We start from the raw sequence: 24,428 nt of genomic DNA on the forward strand, positions 1-24,428 counted from the left end.
TGTTTTGTTAATAAATAACAAAACTCGGGTAAGCTTTAAAAGGGTGACCTCGGCAGGAGTATAAATTCTACGTAAGAGTTATCTATCTTTACCAACATTGAACATTTTTGCTAATTTTTGCTAAGTTTTTAATACAAAATAAAAAAAAATCTGTGATCATTAATTTGTTAAAGTAAAATAAAATATCAAAGAAAATATAAAATTATCCATCAGATAAACGACAGGCGTCTAGATCTAGATATTCTCGACAGGCATGTTTTCCCCGGCAGGCGTGTTTTAGTACATGTATGGTTCCTCTGAGATTCGGAATAGACGTCAGTCAACAAATTTTTCAATCTCGACTTATCTCGCTGAGATTAGTTTAGTTCCGCCAGGTCCTTAAGTAAATAGTCCATGCAGTACCTTTACTTTAATCCCGGCCAAAACTGATGATATTTTTTGATAATGATAATCATGTTAATCTCGTCCTACCAAAGTAGACAAAATGTTACAACTTGTTGCACCACCTTTTCCTCATCCCCTCCCTACTTTCCACCAGTCAGACCTGCCTATTTCTTTTTCAAAATCATGATTACCACTGTCGTCGGAAGCAAATTGAAAGGGGGGGGGGGGGGCTAGACTAATCCTCAGAAATATTAAGAAAAAAGTAATTCCCAAAATCATGGAAATCCTAATCCGTGGGGAGGGGGGGGGGAGTATACCTATACTTCCGAAAGAAAAAAAACCTTACTTACCCAATCTTTTTTTTCCCGAAATCATGAAATTCCTCATCCGTGGGGGGGGGGGGGTGTTCTAGTATGCTTCTGAATCCAACTCCTCAATCTTTTAAGGTAAATTTAGGAAGAATAATCTTTCTTGCGAGAAAAAGTGTGTGTGTGGGGGGGGGGGGGGAGGGGGGCTAGTATGCTTCTGAATCCAACTTCTCAACCTTTCAAGGGGGGGGGGGGGGTTGAACCCTCTATCATGCTATGTTTGGTTAGGTATAACTTTGCAAAAACTGGGGGGGGGGGGGGCTAATGTTGACACATTAAACATGCATTATGATACACTAAGATCCATCAATTCTGATACCATTTTATTAAAAGAAAAAATCTGGGCTTCGATATGCCTGATGTAATGACATTAGGAACACGCAGTGCAAATGAGTTTGGGATGTCATTGGAACAGCCGCATAGAAGCTCCTTGAAATAAACGTTTTCATGAGGCAATACACATTGTTTTGACTGAAAATCAGACGTAAAATTGACATGGTTTTAAAAACTTTTACGTTTTAAAGCTAAACTTTCAGGATCAGTGCGAGGCAATTTTGTATTTCTGATCTGATAATCTTGTTTATGCGTAGGTTTAAATCTACGCCACAACCAGAAAGTAAATAAAACAAGCCTCGTATACACCTTATCTAATCTCTGTGCGGGTGTCATCCACACAATAATAGCTGAAATAACTTAAAGGTGACATTGATACACAACAAAATGGTAAGTTGAAATACGAGGGTTGTCCCAAAAAAATGTAGACGGGACACATAATTTATAATCTGTTCACTGCAATTTCATAAGACTTCTATGTTTTCTTCAATGTCCCTTTGGTAAACAATGCTGAAAAGTTAAAATTTGGTACTTAATTTATTTCTCGAGAAAATGAATAATTAGTAACAACAAGTTTTGTCAGGCGGCGCAATGTGCGACGTCGAAAATTTCCAGTTTTACGTTGTTGCTAAACCCTCCACATCGATCACGATAACATTTACGTTTTATTTCCGAATGTCTTAGAAAAAATATTATCTTTGAACATGTACTCTGCGTGCACATTCAATATATATTTCTAGTTTTGTTTTGTTTTTTAATACTTTCTACGTACAAACGATCTGTCGGCTCCAAACTTGCCTTGTTTTACTTGCTGTCTAACGTCCGTCTTACCGAAATGTCTCGTCCAACATTTTGACGTCCATTGATTTCGTTCGAGGTTTCTTTTTTCCACTTATTGTCATCATACTTGTTCAAATATTTAACTACTTATTCACAACACGCATTTCTCATCGACTTTGTTAATTTCATTTACTTCCAAAGCCGCTTAGGATTTATTTCATTGTCTTTACAAAATTGTATCAGTTACTGCTGCGCCGCCTTAAACGTTGACAACGTCATTTTATGATGAGTTAACTTTTCAACTTGTCACAAAACGCGCTATAAAATATTTAAAAGTTTTGTTATAGCCAAAAAAAATTCTGAGTAAATAATAGAATTATAATGAAATATCAGTGTATGTTTATTTGAATTTTTTCATTCGAAAAGTACTTTTCCGCCCAATTTTCAATTCATTATGTTGATTTTAACTTTTTGTTTTTGACATTGCGCCGCATGTCGAATTTCTTATCTAACATGCTTGCATTTCACTAATTTAATCTCAAACAATATTCAATTTTAAAACATTATTTGAATAGAAATTTCTTGAACCCTTTGTGGCACTAATTTCATTTTCCTTTGTCTTCGATTAACTGAATAACGCTACTTGTCTACGCTATTTTGGGACAACCCTCGTAATTGTATATTTTTAAGAAATGAAGATAATAATTTTTCTATTGATCGGCGTATCAAAGAAAAAATTGACCGGAAAACTTCATCAATGCGCGTGTCGTTCAATCAAACTCGCCCTACATTTTTCAATCGTGTATTGAAACATGAAAAGTTTAGATTGTTAACTTTGAATACTACGTATTTCTATGTCAAATTCTATTATCATAAGACATAATTGATAAATTCGATCTTTAAATTTTTTTTCATCCATTTTTGTGGACATTTTGTCGAATATAGTATTGATATACTGATAAGTCGAAAACCGGACAATACTATTTCCTACACTTACATGTACATGTACTTGTCTCATTGAAGATGGCATTATCTGAATCCCAAATACCACCTGACGCCCAGCATTATTTAGTGTGTGGTACTGAAGACTGTAAGAAGAACTGCCAGTTTTACTGCAATAACTGCAACCAACAAATGTGTGAACAATGCAGAGAGGAACATCAGAAAAATAGGATAACCAAGAACCATGAAGTGGTTCCTTATAAACAACGCAAACGTCAACTTCCCTTGGAGAAATGCAAGATCCACCCCACAAGACAAATAGAGTTTCTCTGTGAAGAATGCCAGATTCCCATTTGTTCTAAATGCACAGCCACAAAAGAACATCGCAGCCATATATTTACTGACCTAGAAATTGTCTTTGCTGAAAAATGTTCCTTTTGTCAAGAAGAAATAGCTAAAATTCGAAATTATTTTGAGCCTACTTCTCAAGATTTAAAAAAAGAAATTGCTGAAGATGTCACAGAAATAAAGAAGATCATGGATGCTATAAGAACATCCATGAAGACTGAAGCCGAGTCTGTGAAAAAGCTGGTGGACACACTAACATCAGATAAAATAGAACAAGTCGACAAAACAGAACAGTTATTATTACAAACATTAAACGGCCAAAACCGAAAAATAGATGACTACATCAACTATCTCAGTGATTTAATCAAAACATTTTATAGTTACCTATCTCCCTCGGACATTAAAAATTTAACATTTGCTCTTAAATCTGAAAAAATACTGATTAAACCAATACCAGAGACATCCAAACCAGTCCAACCTGTATTTACTGTTGGTCAATACAACAAGGAAGATGTTGCCAAACTACCGGATAATACAACCACAGAATTCATTAAAACAGGAGACTGGATACCACTCAGTATACACTCCTCTCACATCAACGGGGACATACTGGTGGGGATGGAGACAGATGAAGAGGCTAAAGTCACCAGGTACAACAAGACAGGGACAGAAATACAGAACATACAGAGAGACAACAAAGGACAGGGACTATATAGTCACCCACACTACATCACAGAAAACATCAATGGTGATGTCTGTGTGTCAGACTATTACAGTAATGCTGTAGTGGTGGTGGATAAATCAGGACAACACAGGTTCTCCTACACAGGTCAGGGGTCAGAGTTTGATCCCTATGGAATATGTACTGATGTACTCGGTCACATCCTGGTGTGTGATGATATCAGTAAAACAGTTCATCTTCTGGATCAGGACGGTGTATATACACCACCACTACAGCATTACTGTAATAGTCTGACACACAGACATCACCATTGATGTTTTCTGTGATGTAGTGTGGGTGACTATATATCCCTGTCCTTTGTTGTCTCTCTGTATGTTCTGTATTTCTGTCCCTGTCTTGTTGTACCTGGTGACTTTAGCCTCTTCATCTGTCTCCATCCCCACCAGTATGTCCCCGTTGATGTGAGAGGAGTGTATACTGAGTGGTATCCAGTCTCCTGTTTTAATGAATTCTGTGGTTGTATTATCCGAGAGTATACTGAGTGGTATACTGAGTGTATACTGAGTGGTATCCAGTCTCCTGTTTTAATGAATTCTTCTGGATCAGGACGGTCTGTTATTGTGTCTACTACTCACAAAACAACAAGGGGTAAGTGTTCCTATAGTGTGTGTGTGGACGATGACAACAATCTCTGGGTGGGACAACATTTTACCAATACAGTGAAAGTGTACAAGTATCTGCAGTGAACATTATATATCCATACAATAATTAGGTACTGTGTGTGTGTTGTGAGACAATGTAACAACACTGTAATAGTATACTATTATTGGTATATACAGTGTACATAGAAATACATGTAAACATTCATGTAGCCTGGCATGTTTATAATTTTCATTAATGAATTAATAATAATGAAATGATAATAATTACTACTCACACCACAACAAGGAGTGGTAAACGTATATCCCCGTAGTGTGTGTATGGATGATGAACAATATATGTGGGTTAGAGAACTTGACAACAAAGTGAAAGTGTATAAGTATCTAAAGTGAACAGTGTATATATTTGTATAAATGACTGACTTTGATTGTACTTAATAGTTGGTAAAATATGTATAATATAGTATGATATTCTTTTTAGATCAATATTACTAGCATTGTATTAAATTTGACAAAAATTACATTCAATAATCTTATTTATTTTTTATGATTTATGCAATATAAAAGTATTCTCAATGGGTTTAACATGTGCATGTTCATCACATGCAGTAACGTCATATGGATAAATTATATGATTTACAGGTACAACTAGAACATATTTTCGTAGTTGCGATCACGTAACAGACATGCTATAAGTAATACCTGAAATAAACAACTATGTATCATCTGAGTTAAAAATTACATAAATTACCATTGTAAATTGTATTCAATATAATCCAAAGATTTATAATTTAACACAAATAAACACTCATTTTGGGACGGTCAGACGGGTTCGAATACCGGGCACCATATAGTTCAGTTGGTACAATATAGAGCACTTGACTAGAGATTCAAGAGGCTCCGGTTTGAATCCCGCTGTAGTCCGCCATTATTTCTCCAATCCTTTAATATTTGTTGCCGAGACCAACCACTGGAACTGATTGCTGAACTCTTGCCAAGGGAAAGCGCCTGGGGTGATCTTTTTGGGCGAAGGTCAATAAAGTGGAGAAATGTAACAGACAGATCGGTTCGAATGAGGGCGCCAGATAGCTCAGTTGGTTAGAGCACATGACTAGAAAATCAAGGGGGCCCGGGTTTGAATCCCGGTCTGGTTCGTCATTATTTTTCCAATCCCGTGACAATTTCACATATATAAGTCTTGCATGTTGAAAATATCTTGATTTAAGATTGTAGTCTAAGGTTAATTAAAGTACTGACTTAAGTTATGAAAATGTTTTAAAAGCACCAGGCTGATGTACACAGAGTATGTCCACATCTGAAGCCACTACTCCCAAACAAGTGAAATACGTCGATATAATATTGGCTGATCAAAAAAGATGGGGGGGGGGGGCTGCAACCCCCTCTTTCTTTGGGACATACATGATATATTTAAACTTATTACGCTTATATATTTACATTTTCTGCGTTAACATAACGAATTAATTTTGAATAAGCCTATAGCCCAATAACTTCCAAAAAGATGAGTGACACAAAATCGGCGTGTCTTATAGCATAACCGAAAAACGGTATGCGCTGACTGCGCTGCATGATATTTAATGATATTTCAATTTTGCAGTCTCTAATCATTCCTCTTATGGGCATTTTACACGCCTTAAGTTATTCGCCCATCTTCTTGGAAATGATATAAATATAAGTAATATTCTTTGAATATTATGAGGTCACCGTGATAATTTTCATCGGAGCGTGTTCAAATATATCATATAGCCCTTCGAATTTTTAATAGATATATTAATCTTTATGGATAATTAATTTTTTAATTGAGGCGGATGTAAAATATTACTAATACACGTATATACTAATATCGTTATATTTGCTTTTGTTGACAGCATTGCAGAAAGAAAAATACTTTACTCGCATACGCAAGTTTTCTATTTTTTCTGCAATGCTAATCAACTTCATACTCGCATGAAACACAAAAATTGTTCAAATGTTTCCAAGAATCGGAAATTATGTGGATACCGTAATTTTTAAAGGGTTTCAGTTATCGGACTTTGAATTTTATTAATGCAGCGATCAGACACGCATATCTTTTAAAAAAGATTGGTGGGCTAGCGCTGTAGCCATCATAAAACACAGAAGCAAATCTCTAGAACATTGGTTTAAATTTCTGAATCGATTTATTAACAATAGAAAGGCACAGTGGTGTACTTGAATCGTGCTGGAGTGGGGTCTCAATTTGAAATTGTGAATCTAGAGTGGGCTACACATCGGCAATGCATCTCCTGTAATTTCAATTTAGAGTTGAATTTTTTTTAGGAACAATTGGTACTGTTTTGTAGCAATCGTATCTTCTCGGGCCTTTCTGGCAAGCTCGAAAAACATATCCGAAGTTGTCTTCCGAACTTGAAGGAATTTAAGATAAAGCTATCTACATGTTATTTATTTTAATATTTAAAATAACTTTGCATTATAAGACCGAAGCTACTGTTACTTTTTGACATTAACGATAAAACACAAAACTTCACGTGAAGATGATAAAACGAAATAAAATGGTACAGTTTATCTACTGTAGTACAGTATTCCCAGAATCCCCTACTATGGAGTCGAGCATGCGTATTCCAGTGAAAAGGACTAACGCTCGAGAGCGCTAGCAATTACATCAAATGTGTTCCGAGTTTTAAAAAAAGATCAAGGGAAATCGAATGCCACCGGTGAATAGCAATCGCAACTTCTCGGGCCTGTCCGGCAGAGCTCGGAAAAATCTTTTTTCCGAGCTCTGCCGGCAGACATGCATTTTCCGGCACAGCTCGGAAAAAAGATTTTTCCAAGCTCTGCCGGAAAGGCCCGAGAAGTTGCGATTGCGGTGAATAGTTGTGATGACTATTCACCATGGGCAGATAGCACGGAAACTATTTCACGGTTAGACAGAATAGTGACCTTTTCTATTAAGCAAAGACGCATGTTTTTCATTGCTAGAAAATTGTTTTATACAAGCTAGAAATTATGCAAAATATCTTAACCATGCATGCAAAACCAAATTTTAACGCTCAGCAATGGGTTAATAAACATTGTTAAGACTTGCCATAATGCATGTGCACTTTGTTTTCGAAATAATTATTGACTTGATACATTTTTGTTGAATTTTACTCACGAAAAATAATCAATTAGTTTTTGTTTTCAATTAAAGGTTTAGTAACATTGATTTTTTCACGTATTGATTTTCAACGATTGGACACCCCCCCCCCCCCCCGCCAAACCACCCGCCTCTGCATGTACAATATACATTTAAACTGAATTTTCCTGAGTACAATTTTATTTCAACTTTTGTGGCCTATTTTTATAAATGAAAAAAAACTTATACATGTAATCTTAATATAATTTAATGCACTGTATTTTGGATTTTGTTTTCTTTAAAGAAAGTACAAAAATAAAATTTGAAAACATTGAATGTAACTTTTGTTTTAGAACCACAATACAAAAATATGAAAACAAGCATATTTTTCATGGTAAATGTACAAAATCCCAACGAAATGAGTGTCAGTAGGGAAAGCTAAATGTAACCACGGAGAAAGAAACCCTGATAATATTTATCACATGACGAATAGTGTCAAATAACTTCAATTACGGCTAAAAAAAATATTTGCGTTTCTTTGAAGTTTTTTGTCTATTGCACATAGTATTATCTTATGTCGACTATCTATTTATATATGAGCATTAATTAATTGGTAATAACCAGGGAATATTTAACTTCGACATTATTTAGAAAAAAACAAAATCATTCTCGAGACTTTCGGTTTCACACACTGCTAACGGAGCAGAGAAGCTGAACTCCGCTGTTGGTCGGACATCCCAGCTTCAAGCAAATCTCCTATGCAAACATATTCAAACCAATGAAATGAAAACAGCTGCAGTAAAATGGGAATTTATTTTGTGATTAAATTCTAATTTGATCCAATATGTGTTTATAAAAGATACATGTGTAGATAAGTAAACTAGACACACGACAATGTGTCATATTTCAGTCTAGAGAAGATGGAAGGGGGGGGGGGGGTTACACAAATTCTGTAAGTACTGGGGTTTTACTACTGTGGGGTATAATTACCATGTCTATTGATTTCAACGAAGCCTAGTGATATACAAGATGGACATCCATCATTTGCAGAACAAAAAGAAGATGGGTGAATAAGGCGTGTAAAATGCCCATATGAGGAATAATTAGATACTGCAAAATTAAAATATCATTTAATCTGATATTTTTACAAATAATTAAAAACAATGTATATTTAATGTTACATCGGTTTGTAACCCTTAAATATTTAATTTTAAATACTTCAAATAGGTTGATTCAACAGCGTATGCGTGTCAAAACCTCCAAATAGTGTCATTTTTATACCTTCAATATTTTCTTTTCCAGAGTGGGTCTAAGCTCAATATTTTTGTCATAGACTAAATGCGGTTTAATGAAATTTAAACCGATTTTAATAAAAAAAAAATGTGGAGGGATGACCCACTATACTTTAAAAATGTCATTTTGTTGCCCAACTTTTGAACGTTTTAGAATAATATTAGAAGTCCATAAATTCGTGGCCAACGTCTCATAAAGCATTTAAACAACGTACTTTGTTATGAATGAAATGGCTCAGTGATTAGAGCAGCAGACATTAAGTAAATTTATAGAATATAGGGTTTTAGGTTGTGGGTTCCATACCACCAAAACCTTAGGATTTATTTTTTTTTATCGTTTTTTTTTAAATATTTCAAACTGAATATAGTTAGAAATTACCCTCTTGTAAACGTGTATCACAACATATAAAATATGTTTAATTGAAAAAAAATGTTTTTGAAATTGTATTTTACGACTAATAATTCATTGTTTATGAAATAAAACAAATGTATAACACAATCTGGATATATTTGACGTATACATTTTTTGTTAAAAAAAAACACAATTGCTTCCCAAAACCAAATTAACACTAACAAGTATTTCCATCACTCTGAAAATTTGTATTACAGCCTTATTCTAATTAGATCAGGGTATACATACTATCAGTTGCATGTATATGTAACTAATAAGAGAAATTTCAGCGAGTTGCAATTTAATGGAACGACAATATTCAGAAAAACAGAGATTGAAAGATGGGTTAGATATTAAATATTAACAAATTGTCAAAAAGTCATAATCAATTATCAACATGATTTTTTGTTTTTATTATCAACAAAACAATAATATTTTCTCTAGGTGGTTAAAATCTGTTAAACATAATCATACTGAACGGCTTACGACAAAATCGGATTTTTTCCCCCAAATTTGTCTTGTTTTTTACCTTTCGATGGCTTGATTTTTAAAAGCACGATTAAAAGCTCTAAAAACATAAAAATCTACCAAAAAATTTAAACATGCAAGGGTCCTTCAACATATACATGTACCAATATATGAAAATATATTGCTATTTCATTTCGAAATAATCTAGTATTTTTTTTTTTTGCATATTTCAAATAAGTTTCACGCAACAGAAAAGAAAAACGTAATTTACGCGTAACGCAAAACATTCACATGCTTTGATATTACCGAAATACTAGTAGTTCAAGCACTGTCATATCTACCAGAAGCAAACATATAATTAAGCGTAAAGGTTATATAATTCAAGTTATAATAGTTTTGTTTTTATCATCTCATACACTGTATACATCACACACATATTTTACATTCAAGACAATTATACTACAATTAAGGAGTTAAACCGACAATTGCCGAAGACGTTTTCTGTATTCCACTAGATAGTTAGTCTGCACCCGGCTATCAGACCCCCTTCTGAGGTCACGTAACAAATTACCGCACGGCGGTTTTGAGGATTTTTCAGGTAAAACAAACCTCTGAGTCAGCTGTGGGTTCGATGGCGGTGGCGATTTTTCCGATTCTGTAGCAACATCTGGGGTTTCTTTAATATGCACCCTTCTCTTTTCAGTTGGGTTTTCTTTGATACAACTTTTTGCCTTCTCGTCTTTTTTCGAGTGTCTGCCATTGATCCGTTTTTGTCCGCCGCTGCCCGTGTGTTCTTTTTTCTTCGAGTCTTTGCCTTTTGATGAAATGTAACTGCTTTTCGATCTACATCGGGTATAACCGTTATCATTTAATCCGGAAGCAAAACACATGCCCAATAACGGTTCCGAATTTCGAATTTTCGCCATTTTTTAAAACATTTAAATTTTCTTAAATATTTTTTTTTTTATCTAAAGTTACTTGAATCCTGTTCTGTAAATGATTTAGCTTCACAAGCACCCGAGCGCATCAGACATGTGCTGATCCTTCAGAAATTGTGCCTTTAATATTAATGTATATATAGGGTTTCTCCAAGTTATATTCCATATTATTCTATATATAGAAATATTTCCTTAGCACTACTCTGTGATCAAGAATTTGCAGATATTTAGTGATTCATTGATGGCAATTGTCGAAAAAGGATATGCACAACTTACCTAAGAGTACGCAGTTGCCTACTGACCTTCTGAAATTAGAAAGATGGTCTACTTTAGTATTAGAAACGTTTTGGCATACATTTAGATTATTATAGAACAAAAAAAAAATTGTGTGTGTTTGATATAAATCGTAAAATAGATAATTTATGAATGTAAAATTTTTTTAATTACAACAAGATATTAAATATCTTTTAATTTAATTCATACATGTATCTTCGCTTAATACTTTCATTTTAACTATTCTGTCATGTTGTAAATTTGGAATTTACTGGGTGGGTGTAAATACAAAATTTACAACATGACAGTTGTAAATTTTGTATTTACACCCACCCAGTAAATTCCAAATTTACAACATGACAATTCCTTTATAATATTTGTTTCAAACATTATAGACTTCGAACAACTTACTTAAGATTTAATCTCTTAGGTTTAATAAAATTCATATGAAATTAAGGAATACCCGGAATATTTCTTCAGAAATACCAACATATTTATTCGCAACTATTTTTTTTAACACAAAGTTGTAAATTGCATTTGAATATGTTTCAATATCTTCTATTACGCTTAAAGTTAAGAAAAAACAACTAAAGCATAAATAAGAATAAAAAAAAATATTGTTTAGGTAATAATGGAATTTGAACTGATGCGAATAATTACGTCAGCAAAAAAAAAAGTTACTGTAGTTTATAACGCTATGCTTACAATAGAAAGATGTATTTTATTGCTAAAGTACTATATAATGTACTAGTATTTATTAATCATTACCTTCCTTTTTTTACTGCACGATACAGAATCTAGAGTCAATAAATAAATCAAATTTGTAGCGATTTTCTACATGTAACCTCCAAAAGAATTCAGTTCAGTTTATTGAATCAAACCATGAAATGGTAAATGAGGTCAGACATAATATACAATTCAAAAGTACATGCATAAACTGTACCATGGTCCCCGGTAAAATGGGGTGATAATTACCCGACATGTACTTATGATGCTATATCGTTCTATATTTTCCGTGTATGATAACTCTGAATTTAAAGTTTTTCTTAATGTCATTTCGCAAAGAAAAGAATTTCCTGAGGCGAAAATAATGGTAGTTTACGTAAAATAATTTACCTTGCTTAATGTCAATCATTAAAATGCTGTGCGGTCTTTAATCTATTTTTAAAAGAAAAGTGATGTTTGTATACAGTAGTCACGATGTTGTAATTTACATAGTTATATGGAGTAAGTTTATGAAACTTCACATGAACATGTATACTATACATATATAGAGTTATTCAATTAAACTTCGGTGTTTCACGTGGCAATGAACGTAGTTAGCATTGCAGAAAAACATACAAGTTCTCTGTAGCTGCTGGTCTGTAGCTCCCGGTCTAAAAAAAATTCGAATGGACGACCTGGTCTTCCATCCGAATTTTTTCAGACCGGGAGCTACAGACCTGCAGCTAAGTTCTCTGTACTAATTTGCAATGATAACATGTTTTCACCAGTTTAGAATTTTTAATATTTACAATATTTATATATGATCTATGATGAATTTTTTACTGTTGTGAGCCACCTTTAACCAGTCCCAACGCTTGTTTCTGATAAAGAAGACGTACACATTACACTTATATGATGCATTTAATACTTAAAAAACAGATTTGCATTGTATGTTTAAATTAGCTTCAATTCTTTTATACATGTACATATATATAAATCGAATTCAAAAGCAATCAAAGACGCACGGAACAATACAAATACAGGGACAATTCAAAAATACCAAAAAAAAAAATCCTTTTTAAAACACAGCCGTTACGGTCAGATTTCCTAATCATTCATCATTACCTAGCTTTTTCTGCAATGTCGCGACATAGTAAAAAATTCATCATTACATAGCCTTTCCTGCAATGTAACGACATAGTCAAAAAAAATAGATCAGGAAAGACAACTTTAATCAAAAAATCATCATAAGAAGAATTGAGTATAATTTTCATGTATATTATAATTATATCTCCTTTTTTTTACCTGGTTTCATTCTAAAATAGGCAATGATATGTTTTTCAAATACCGTATTTCTCGAAGAAAAAAAAACGCCCTTAATGCTTACAATACATGTACTAGTATTGCCAAAGTGGAAAATCTACATACTGCAAATGTTGTAAAAATTATAGTATTTGTGTAAAATTTTATTTCATGTTACATTTTTTAAGCCCGTAAAAGTATCAAATAACACATAATTCACATTAACTTTCTAATAATTTGAAAACAGAACATCTCTAAACTTGGTGAATGTAAGAGCACGAGGGATTAAAAGGATTAATACGGTACTGTTGAATACTGTGACCAGCTCCTTGACAAAAGGGATCATTTTTCTCATGGAAGCCAAAAACCATAATACATGTAATCAAACTTTCATTACTGATAGAGTTGATGTGAAAAAATAAATTAAAATACAGTTTCAAAACAATTGAGACACTCTCACAACACACAGGGATAACATAATATCACACACATAACTGATAATCAAGTGATTTACAATATATATATATATATATGTCAGGTGTGTATCTATACAATACATTTTAGGTAGGTAAGTTAAGACAAGGAAGCTTTTTGCTCACTGCAATATCTAGTGAGAAAATCTGAACACAATCAAATGAAAGATCAGACTCTGTAAGCATGGTAAGAGTACCATTCTGTGAGGATCCAAAAAAATAAATGATGAACATTTTCAAAATAATCAAAGTACATAACTCGAAACCATGATATTAGCAAAACTGCCTTCACACAATAGAAATAGCCTTCTCCATCAAATCACGAACACTTTATATAACCAACCCCCTCCCCAATCCCAAACAAAAAATCGAAATATTAATACATGTATATCAACTTCATACATTTTCATTTTTAATTTCCACTTTAGTATCACATTATGAAATGCAGAAAAAGACATGAACCATACCTCTTCATGAAAAATCAAGGCATGTTTGCCTCCCAACCTATTGCACATTCTCTTAAAGCACTCTTTCCCAAAAGATAGGAATCACTGTCCATGCTTCAAAAATAGGGTACATGTAAAGGGATGAATTTTTTTTTTTTTTACAAAAAAATATGCAATGAATTTCATATTCAACATGTTCAATGTAAATGTAATTTAAAGTTCTAACATGTGTTGATGCTGATAAGTTGCTATGCTAGTACACAGGGGCCAAGCCCGTTTTAAAATTAATTTCAATGGCCCCTGTGTGCTTGTATACCTCAGAAAAGTACAATGTACAATTGTAAGTCTACACATCTTCACTCAACATGTTTAATAATTTACAAAATATAACATTTAATAGTATATAAATTGTTAATTATAACTAATTAATTCTTACATATACAGTATAAACGTTTATTTCTTTTATAAAACAATAAATTTATGTATTTTCAGAGTTCTTTTCAGGGGATGCCATTTCTTATGATGAATAATGATAAAACATGTTCAATGTAGCATCATCCCTTAAGGTACCTCACTACACCGAGACTTATACTTTTTAAGACACTACGTCACAAGATGGCGATCTAAATGTTTTGTTAAACTGTTTATATTGTTCGATTCGGTTGTATATCGTCAAAGCTCAGTCGTTAAAGTATTGGGCTTCTGAACGGCAGATCATGAGTTCAAATCCGCTTGAAGCTTTTGTTTATGTTTACTAAATCAAATTTTCGAAAATGTAATTTTTCATTAAAAATTGCACATCTTTTTGCCTATTTGACTTAAATACTTCTTATCCATTATGATATCTATCATAATCAAGTAATTTTCTGCTGATTTGAGAAAATATTTCAAGGTGTAGTGAGCCACCTAATATGTGGCTTCACATTCAATGGTCACAACAAGTTAGGTGACTTTCCGATGTATTTTAATATCAATCAAAACAGTGAGAGCATTTAGAGCAAAGTAGAGCACACCTGAAGTACTCATCTAGCTTAATTTGTACCATACATACAACAGAATCCAATTATTTCAAGTTTGTTTTCCCCTTCAATTATTAAAAAATATCCCCCCCCACCCCCTGAAACTTAAAAATCATTGTCTGAAATTCCTTTTGAACATTAATAAATGATTGATACTTTTCATCATCATGATAAGCGGTGTACTAAGGTTATGAAATAATAAAAAGGGACGTTAAGTACATGAGCATCTGTTTCCCCCTCAGAACAACACCTAGAATGGACCTGAATCAATTAACAAACAAATGAGGTCATTTAGTCGAATGAATTAAGACATCCACATGAACTTTATGTTTCCTTCATAATGACATAAATAAATCTAGAAGCCGTACAATTTTTTCTTTCGAAAAAAAAAGAAAGACAACAATTTTTTGAACAGAGGGACAAAATGTCCGATTACAAACAAAAGACCAACCAATGACATCGACCTTTGGCCTAGAGGATCATGTCCTGAATGGACCCCATGCTTGAGGAGGAACTACTCTGGTGGGTAACGGGGAACTTTGACACTTTGGGGAGAACGTTCATCTGTCCATACAGTACCGGGTTGGGCAGCGACCTAGTTTTGGCTTGGGTGGACTGAGGGGCGATGATGGACTGCAAGTCTCGCTCAAGGTCGTCTAAGTCTCGACTCGACTCGTATTCCTGAGATTCTGTCTCATCCGACAGCTGGCTTTCACTCATTTTCCACTCCTTGTGAACTTCCACCTGATGATATACTGTCTGAGAGCTGTTCAAACTTAAACTACACATAGTAGGCATGGAACGACTTTTGACGCGGATAGAGGAAAAATCACTGTCTTCATCGTCATCATGGCTGCTTTTCCTGAATTCTCTCCCCTTGCAGGTGTAATTTTCACTGCAGTGGTCAACTTGCCCACACAGGATACATGGAATCGTCTCAATGTCGGCAGAGTACCTGTTCTTGACTTTGAACGAATCGTTCTGTCTTGATGGCGACTTTTGTGGCGACAACCTTTGATTTTGTTCACTTGGCTTTGGAGAAATGTTCTGTTGATGTACTTCCACTTTGGCTTCCACCATTCTGGGATCACATGGAGATTCCCCGAGCAAGGGCTCCAATGATCTCTTCCTTGAGGGGCGAGATTTCGACTTGGAGCAGGGTGGAGGTAGAGCTTCCATGCTGTCCTCCACCCAGTTTGGATTGCATTTGAAGAATTCTTTCGCCGATTCGATGGCAACTTGAAGCTCCAGGCCATTTTCCGAGTTCTCATAATACTGGTCGATGGCTGAGGGGGGCAGATTGCCAAACTTGACACTACTGTCTGAACTATTTATCCCATGCACATGGCAGAACAGTTTGGTAATGTCTTTCATCAGGTGAAACTTGGTTCCCATCTCTATCTGGTGGGGAATATCACTGCTGTAAGAATAATCCATATAAGCTACGATGAACCGAGACATGGGTAAACCTTTAAGTCTCTCCACTCGCATTTTCTCAGCCACATAATCCACAGCGACAGCAAAGTAATCGGGAACGGTTCGATACGGGTCGCTTTTGAACCTGACCCGTTTTTTGGTGCATCGGAGCCGCGCTCCCACAGAACAGAGCACTATAATAAAATCCGCCTCTTGAAGCCTGTCAATCAACCAGTCGTCCAGCCCCCGCTCGTGAATGATCTGGTCTTCGAATATATCAAGGTGTACGTTACAGTTGCAGGTGTCAATGAGGAAGCCAGCCAAAGCAGAGACCACCTTCTCATGGGCCGGACAGTCGAATGCATACAACAGCAGTATCGTAGGAATCTGCTTCTGATCCAAGTCTGCAAATACAAAATGGCAATCATTAAAAGAAGTTGAAAGTTTCAATAGATCTAATTAAAAGATTTTCAGGAATGTATCACATCTTAATGAAAGATGGACTTGATAAATTTTTTTTGTTCTAGAATGAGTTTGGAACTGTTGATTAAGATAAGGGAATTCATTCTCCATTTTTTAAAAATTTTGCACTTGCTCCAAACTTACAGTATATTTTTATGACTAGAATTATGCAATGGAGTTATTCAGAGTTCAGAGTGAGGTCAAGATGTCTTTTCAAGAATAAATATGAAATGACAGACTAATTTACAAAATGAGACACATGACTATTAACAGCTGGGTTGTGAAGTAGTTATTATATAATACTCTAAAAATTCACATTACAGCAGATGTCATATTTATAGATCACAAAGTCGATAGACAATACACCTGGTGAATTAATATGAGGTTAAGTAACTTTTATCTTGTAGACACAAATAAAATGGACAAAATAGCAGCAGTATTAGTTTCTACAAGTCTAGACTGACTGAACGATTCAAACTAAAAACAACTCAACTGCAAAGGGCAATGAAATTTAGAGATCAAAAACTTTAAACAAACATGGGAAAACCCTATCTAATAAAGATCACACCCATGAATAGTGAATGAATATCATGAATATTGGCATTTTCAATGAACCCTATTTTCAATGACAGACTGCATTTGGTTTGATGCCTTAACTTTGATTAAAAGTCTTAAACCTAAGCAGACAACATCTGCAGCATAGGTCTCAAGGACAAGAAATGATAAGAGATTTGTTCAGTTGCAGACTGTGGTCAACTGAGAGGACCGCTCAAAATTATAGCCGCAATTTCTGTCACACTCAACTGACCTTCACAAGAGTCTGGACCAAGATACAGTTAAACCATAACCTTTGCCCGATCTAGACTCCCTTTTAAATCAGTATTCCAGAGACAAATCATTTAATATATCTATCAACTTGAAGGCTATTATAAAGTTACAAATGGCAAATACATTTCAACAGAGCAATACTAAGGATGGTATATAAAGACATTTTAAAATAATTATTGTTGAGATATCTGAGAAAGCAAAGTCTGAAAATAGAAATGTTTAGATGAGTAATTAATTAAAAAGCCACCAAAGCTGGTCTTCATTAAGACTTGAAAATGAATCCTAATAAACCCACCCTTTGATTGCATATCAAACTGTGAAATTTTCACAGATACTGCAATGATTGTTAATATGAACATCTGACAATAAAATGATAATACGGTAACACGTGGTAACTGTATATTATGTTATAATATATAACATATAACTTTATCCAATCTCAAAAGAATTCATCACCCTAGAATTTTATCTGGTAGTAAGTCTTTCCAACTTTCAACTTTTGTACCATGTGCACAGGAAGTACATCATAAAAAATATGGGAGTAAAAGAAAGAAAGGACTGAGAGATGAAGTACTTTATGGTTTCATTATAATTATTCTTTTAACACCAATTTTTCCTGGGTTTTGTTCTTGAGTTCATACATGAAATCAAATTTTCAACGAAGATGAAAATTATCATTAGACAATTTACATAATATATGAATTTCCATAGCCTCAAATTTGTCATTTCTACCACATCCAGCAAAAGCATACAGCTTTGGACTCACAGAGCCTTTAATGAACATGTTTTATTACTTTCATCTTCTTTCTAACTGGTTATATTTTCTCAAACAACAAAATAAAATCAAAGTCAAGTTAGGCCCTTCTTTATATTTGTATCGTTACATTTTGATAAAGTTGCCTGCTTTTAAATTTAGATTAAAACACCTATTTCATGGGAAAAAAAGGGATTGATTATTCAATATCTAGGCGCAAGGAGTATTTGTATTGATCCCTTGTTTTACTTATATCCCTTGTTTACACACCGTAAATACATTAAAACTCGATTAAACTAATACTCATAGATGATATGTATAGATATATTTTGCAGCAATACCACATTGTATTTATATTTGAATATTTATCTTTCCAAGTCGGGGGGGGGGGGATTTTTTCGCACTCGTTTTCAAAAGTTGCATTAAGATACAAGGTATCGTTTTCTTAATTAAAGCAACTCGGCAAACTAGGAAAATATATCATAAATCAAGGAGGTATATATATACTACTATATTGAAATTCAAATAATAGACTCCAATTTTTGGGATTTAATACCGAGAAATCGGAAGATTACTGTCTTTTGTTTTTATATTTTTTTAATATAATTGGTACCAGGAGATTACCCATTTGTTTTTATTTTTTCTCAATCAGGCTTCGCTAATAAATGATCAACGAACATTCCTTTGATAAATCCGGAAATCTTATGAATTTTTCAGATTTTACAATCTTACGCATGCGCATTACATTCACGATAAATCACGGAATGCTCTTTAGTTTAATGTTTCTACAATATCACATTTGCATGGATAAAAACTAAAACGATGATACAAATACGTCTAAATTTTCATTAAAAATTTGCTATATATATATTCTGTTCATGAAAGAAAATACGGGAGATAACTCTAACTCAGTGCGTTTAATATGAAACATTCCGAAAGTTCTGAAAGTCAACATGTTGTGCAAATTCAATGTATCTATTTCGTAAATGCTCGACATAATATGCAATGTCAACCAGAGCACACACGGGTCAAAGTGTAGTGTTTTCGAGGAATCCAACATTTTATTAAACTTGATTACCAAACAAGTCAGGCATGTTTCTTGGGTTTTTTTGTATTGTAAGAGTCGGCCGCATCTTGTGAAAGAGCTTGGAAAACGGCTGGCTTAAAACCGGGAATTCAAATATGGCGAATTGTGGTAAGCTTTGAGCTGATCTTGATAATTTTCCACGGTTCTCTCTATATCACGTGCTATGAATATGAAGTATTATTGTCTGCATTTCATTTCAGAACTTCAAAGTAACTTCATGGCCGGAGGAGGATTATGGAAAATTCTTTGATGGAGATTCCTATATAGTTCTAAATGTAAGTATTATCATACCACCGAATTTGCTAAGGATACATTTATTAAAATAAAAAGTCTAACACTACATGAATAAACATTCTTTTAATGCCTAAAAGTTTTATGATAAAATATCATAACGGAAATTCTATAGAAATTGGTTAAAGTACATGCGTTACATAGATAACGTATGTTTATTTATGTTCATGGAGAAATGTGTTATTAAGTCCAGTGATGAGCCTGTCGACGCCGGGTCAGAAACCTAAATGAAACGCGTCTACTGACCACGGTGCGTCAGATCATTAGTATGCACTTGATCGCATTTACTTATTAGGAGGAGAATGTTGTAGCGCAGTGTCCGTGCGTATAAAATGGGGGGGGGGGGAAACACTTCAAAAACTACTCTGCCAATGAACGTACAACTTATGATATACCGTTTATCCGGTTGTTTTGTTTTGTTTTTGTTTTGCGAAAATTGGGAAAAAATGTAGCATTTGTAATTTTCGCCAGCCATTTTTTGCGATTTAAAATGTTTCTTATAGAAAATGATACAGAATGTAATTTCTTTGTATTCAATAATTTGCGATTTGAAAGACATCGCAAAAAAAAGGGGGAAAATTAGATAATCGCGAAAATTACCGAATATACAGTACAGGCAACGCGGATCCCGTGTTTCCCGCGCCCCGTCACGGTATAAACACATCGAGGTGATCGGCCAGGTGAGACAGGTATACCGCGTTCCCATCACGGTAAACTCATCATCTACCTGTCCCCGCCACGGTAAAATTATCGATGGAAAAGTATCGTATACAAGCGGGAGTTATATCCCCGAATGACAAATAAATTGAATGTTTCTTTATTTTTAATGACGATATTTAACCAGATTTTGACAGAGATTATAATCGAAATACTTGGAGTCTTTTTTACTATTTTTTTTATTTCATAGCTATTAAATAAATTATAAAAGTATTTAATTTAATACTTGTGCAGCAATTGCAAATAAAATATTTTCGAATCCATTATCATATTTTAAGAAGGTCGTTAAATTAAAAATTATCATGAAATGATTTTAATTGCCAATAAAATTATAAATGTGTACGCAGTGTGATTGTGTTTTCTTAACAATTAATTGGTCCGCCTACATTTGTATTGTTTGTTTTGAAGTCCATGCGTGTCAACTAATGATGAGCAAGTGATTAAAAATTAGGGCTTCCTATAAAATTACCAACCCGGTATGTTTAGCATGTTCCGTTCATTTCTTACAAGGTCTTTTACGTGTAAAGAACATTTTTTGTGAATTCACGTTTTATTGAATTTGTGTTGCGTTACTTTAGGTACATGTATGGCTCGTCGTTTGTCACTGCGCGAGGATTCCCACTTTCAAGTGCGTTACGTTTGCGAGGACAATCTTTAAGTGCGAAGCCGTGTGTTCTTATAGAGTCAGTCTGACTGAGAGAGTAAGGGGCCTTAGAGATACCCAGAGTTGCATAAAATTATGTAATCGAAAGATATTGTGGGTATCCCATGTCGTGACGGTGTACTAGCTACCCGCCGTGACGGAGGTTAGCGTCGCTCGCGACCGAGCCCCCCCCCCCTCTCTCTCTCTTAACAGAATATTTAGATAAAAAAATTTGAGAAGGAAATGTTGTTAAACTGTTCTTATGTTCTTACACATTTCAAACAAATTAAGAACATGTTTTGAAAGTTTTGCATTTCATGCCGATAAAAAAAACATTTAAACATTTCAGTAAATGTATTGATATCATTTTATGTGGGCATGTACATGTAATCTTATTGAATATAAAGCTACTACAAATATGTAAACCCGTATCCCGTTATCGTAACCTTATCCTCCCCCCCCCCAACCGCTTTAAGACTGTCGAAGTTAACATTATTTGACTTCAGTCCCAATTGTTTTACACAAAGGTGTGAAACCGTCGCACTGACAGGAAATCACTCTACGCTTGAATGCACAGAATACACAGGAATGAGGCAGGTAGATAATCTGTGTAACGATTGACCAAGAAGAATTCTACATGCATATCAAACAATTTTACTAATAGTTATATCAATTAATTGATTTATTTTACTGCGTTCTTTAACCGCTAAACGTGTTGAAGATGTTCCTTCCCGCAAAAAACCTCCATTATAAATTAAACGAGAGATAGAGAAAAAACACAACGAATTAAACTTTCCAAACACAGTATATCATGCATCACGAACATTGTAAAAAAATGTTAAACATACTTCTTTTTTTTTCTTTATTAAAAATAAAACTAATAAAACGAAACTTTATCATGGAGGAAACACGTGGTAGAGCTAGCGGGTTGATTTGATTGACAGGTGCAGCACGTGGACTCAAATCTGAAATTGCATGATGGATTCAATCAAAGTGTACCATATTCTTTTATGAATACTAATTTTATGAATATTTAGTATTGGATATTAGTATATTTCACATAAGTGTACGTTAAATTACGCCTAAACGTATCTCTCTCTCTCTCTCTCTCTCTCTCTCTCTCTCTCTCTCTCTCTCTCTCTTGTAAGGTGTTGTGCGATTAGACGAAGCCGTACGCGATATAGACTTTTTCTTTTGTCGTGAATAGGTGTGAAAACCCTCAAGGGCATGTCGTTTTCTACCCTGAGTTTGTTAATCACTACATGTATACACAGAAAATGATCGTGACTTAAACTTTATATGTATACACAGGAAACTGATACACGTTATGATTCAATGTGCTTTAACGCAGCACCAACTTTATATATGAATGATAATTTTATTATTGAATGGAAAAATAGATCTCTTAGTTGATTCCCAACATTTGTTCATTTCTCGATTTAAAACATACACAAGTCATGTATTGACAGTTTACGGCGCTATGCGTGTAAACTTATAAAATGAGAATATGAAATTGCTCTGCATTGATACGAGTTCATCTTATGAAAATATTTAATTTTAAGATTGTTATAAAAACAGGATTATCAACTAATAGAAATAATAACTGAAATAAGCACGTCAAATACAAAGATATGTGTTCTTATTTACACATCACAAAATTAAACAGCATAATAATCATTTTATGTTGTAATTCGAATGTAGTTTCCGATGTCATGAAATTCTATTTCATAAATATAATTTATTAATTTTATAGTAATATGGACCACAATTTATTTACAATGCAGCTGTTATGCTTAAATCTGAAGTCGCATATTTGACGTGGATTTACGCGACCTGCATTGCCTGTAATGTACAGTACAGGTAAAGTAACAACAACAAGCAGCAGCAGGAATAACGGTAAATCACACCGTCGCGGTGTCATCACGGTCGCAATCCATACCGCGATCAAAAACCGCGATGGTGTATCGCGGGAACGATAAAAAAATACCGTGACGGTAACGCGGGCCAATACGGGATCCGCGTTGCCTGTACTGTACAGTTAGTAGAATGTCAAAACATTAAAAACATGATTGTACACCAAGATGAGTTCCATCAATATGTTTGTACATGTATGTTCTATGTACGTGATTTAGACCTACAAGAAGGAGGACTCTGACGCTCTGCTTTATGATGTTCACTTCTGGATCGGAAAATACAGTACGCAGGTAAGTCTTTGACAATAACCAAAGGATCATTAAAAGACACATGTGTCTGTGACAAAATCACACACACACACACACACACACACACACACACACACACACACACACACACACACACACACACACACACACACACACACACACACACACACACACACACACACACACACACACACACACACACACACACACATATATATATATATATATATATATATATATATATATATATATATATATATATATATATATATATATATATATATAACACTTTATGCAGCATCCAAACACTCATTAGAAATATTACATTGACCCAGAAATGTATATTATGTCATTAAATTTGTCTAATTGATTTAATCTTGTGAATGTGCATGTATGCTTACTTTTATTTTCCTTGACGCAAATTCAAAATATTCAAAGGCTGCAATTTGCTGATCAACAATATTTTGTGCCCACTATAGCTAAAAAAGGGAATATTACATGCAAACCAAGTTCAGTTAAATAGTTAGACTTTCTGATTGAATGAAGATATGTACCGTATAACGGGTATTTCTACGTGCTGCTAATTTTTACTAATTTTTACGAGTTTTATGATTCCGTAAATATTAAACGCGTAAACTTTCACAGAAGTGAAAAAACACCGCACGTAAATTTTATACATCGTCATGTTCATGACCTTCAGCTCAGTCCCTGGCGGCTGTACATGTAGGTGTATTTGAGCGTTTTTGGTTACGTGGTGATAACAGTTCAGATCTTTCTATTCGGTCTTGAGTATTTTTTAAAACTACGTATAATGCCACGTTAATAGCTAGATTTCAATCACTCAGTCAATAACTATGGCAGGGATACGAAGCTATTTTAAACCAGTATCTACAATTCCAAATCCAAATGGATAGCTTAGTGAAATGATTCCAAAGGAAGTTATAACTGTTATAAATTTAAATAAATCGGTTGCCACAACTAATTCTCCACCAAGAACACGAAAAGGGGGAAATATACGAAATACACCGATTCCGATCGTGCCGCTATTGGCAGATATATACATGTACATGTATGCAAGTGAAAACGGGACCCCAAAATGGAGTTGTCTTTCTTTTTTTCCCGGTACATCGAA

General features: G+C 34.2%; 1 protein-coding gene and 1 pseudogene across 1 annotated transcript; one reads left to right on the forward strand and one right to left on the reverse strand.

The window, feature by feature from the left end:
- The first annotated feature begins 1,426 nt into the window (after positions 1-1,426).
- On the forward strand, positions 1,427-5,013 carry LOC128158944 (RING finger protein 207-like; annotated as a pseudogene).
- A 7,564-nt stretch (positions 5,014-12,577) lies between these two features.
- Positions 12,578-18,405, reverse strand: LOC128160973 (uncharacterized). The gene is made up of 2 exons (XM_052824250.1): positions 18,354-18,405; positions 12,578-16,786 (listed from the first exon to the last, which is right to left on the reverse strand). Exons 1-2 carry the CDS (start codon positions 18,403-18,405, stop codon positions 15,387-15,389), a joined length of 1,452 nt encoding a protein of 483 aa, XP_052680210.1. The 3' UTR covers positions 12,578-15,386.
- Between the last annotated feature and the right edge of the window lie 6,023 nt (positions 18,406-24,428).

The sequence above is a fragment of the Crassostrea angulata genome, chromosome 8 (genome assembly GCF_025612915.1).
Source record: "Crassostrea angulata isolate pt1a10 chromosome 8, ASM2561291v2, whole genome shotgun sequence".
Taxonomy (NCBI): domain Eukaryota; kingdom Metazoa; phylum Mollusca; class Bivalvia; order Ostreida; family Ostreidae; genus Magallana; species Magallana angulata.

What these genes read in the sequence shown, in the direction of transcription:
- LOC128160973 (XM_052824250.1), bottom strand. Translation starts at nt 18,405, where the DNA reads ATGTTCATTAAAGGCTCTGTGAGTCCAAAGCTGTATGCTTTTGCTGGA. An exon ending in GTATGCTTTTGCTGGATGTG is followed by an intron (nt 16,787 to 18,353) that starts GTAGAAATGACA and finishes TCTTTTAATTAG; the next exon opens with ATCTATTGAAACTTTCAACT.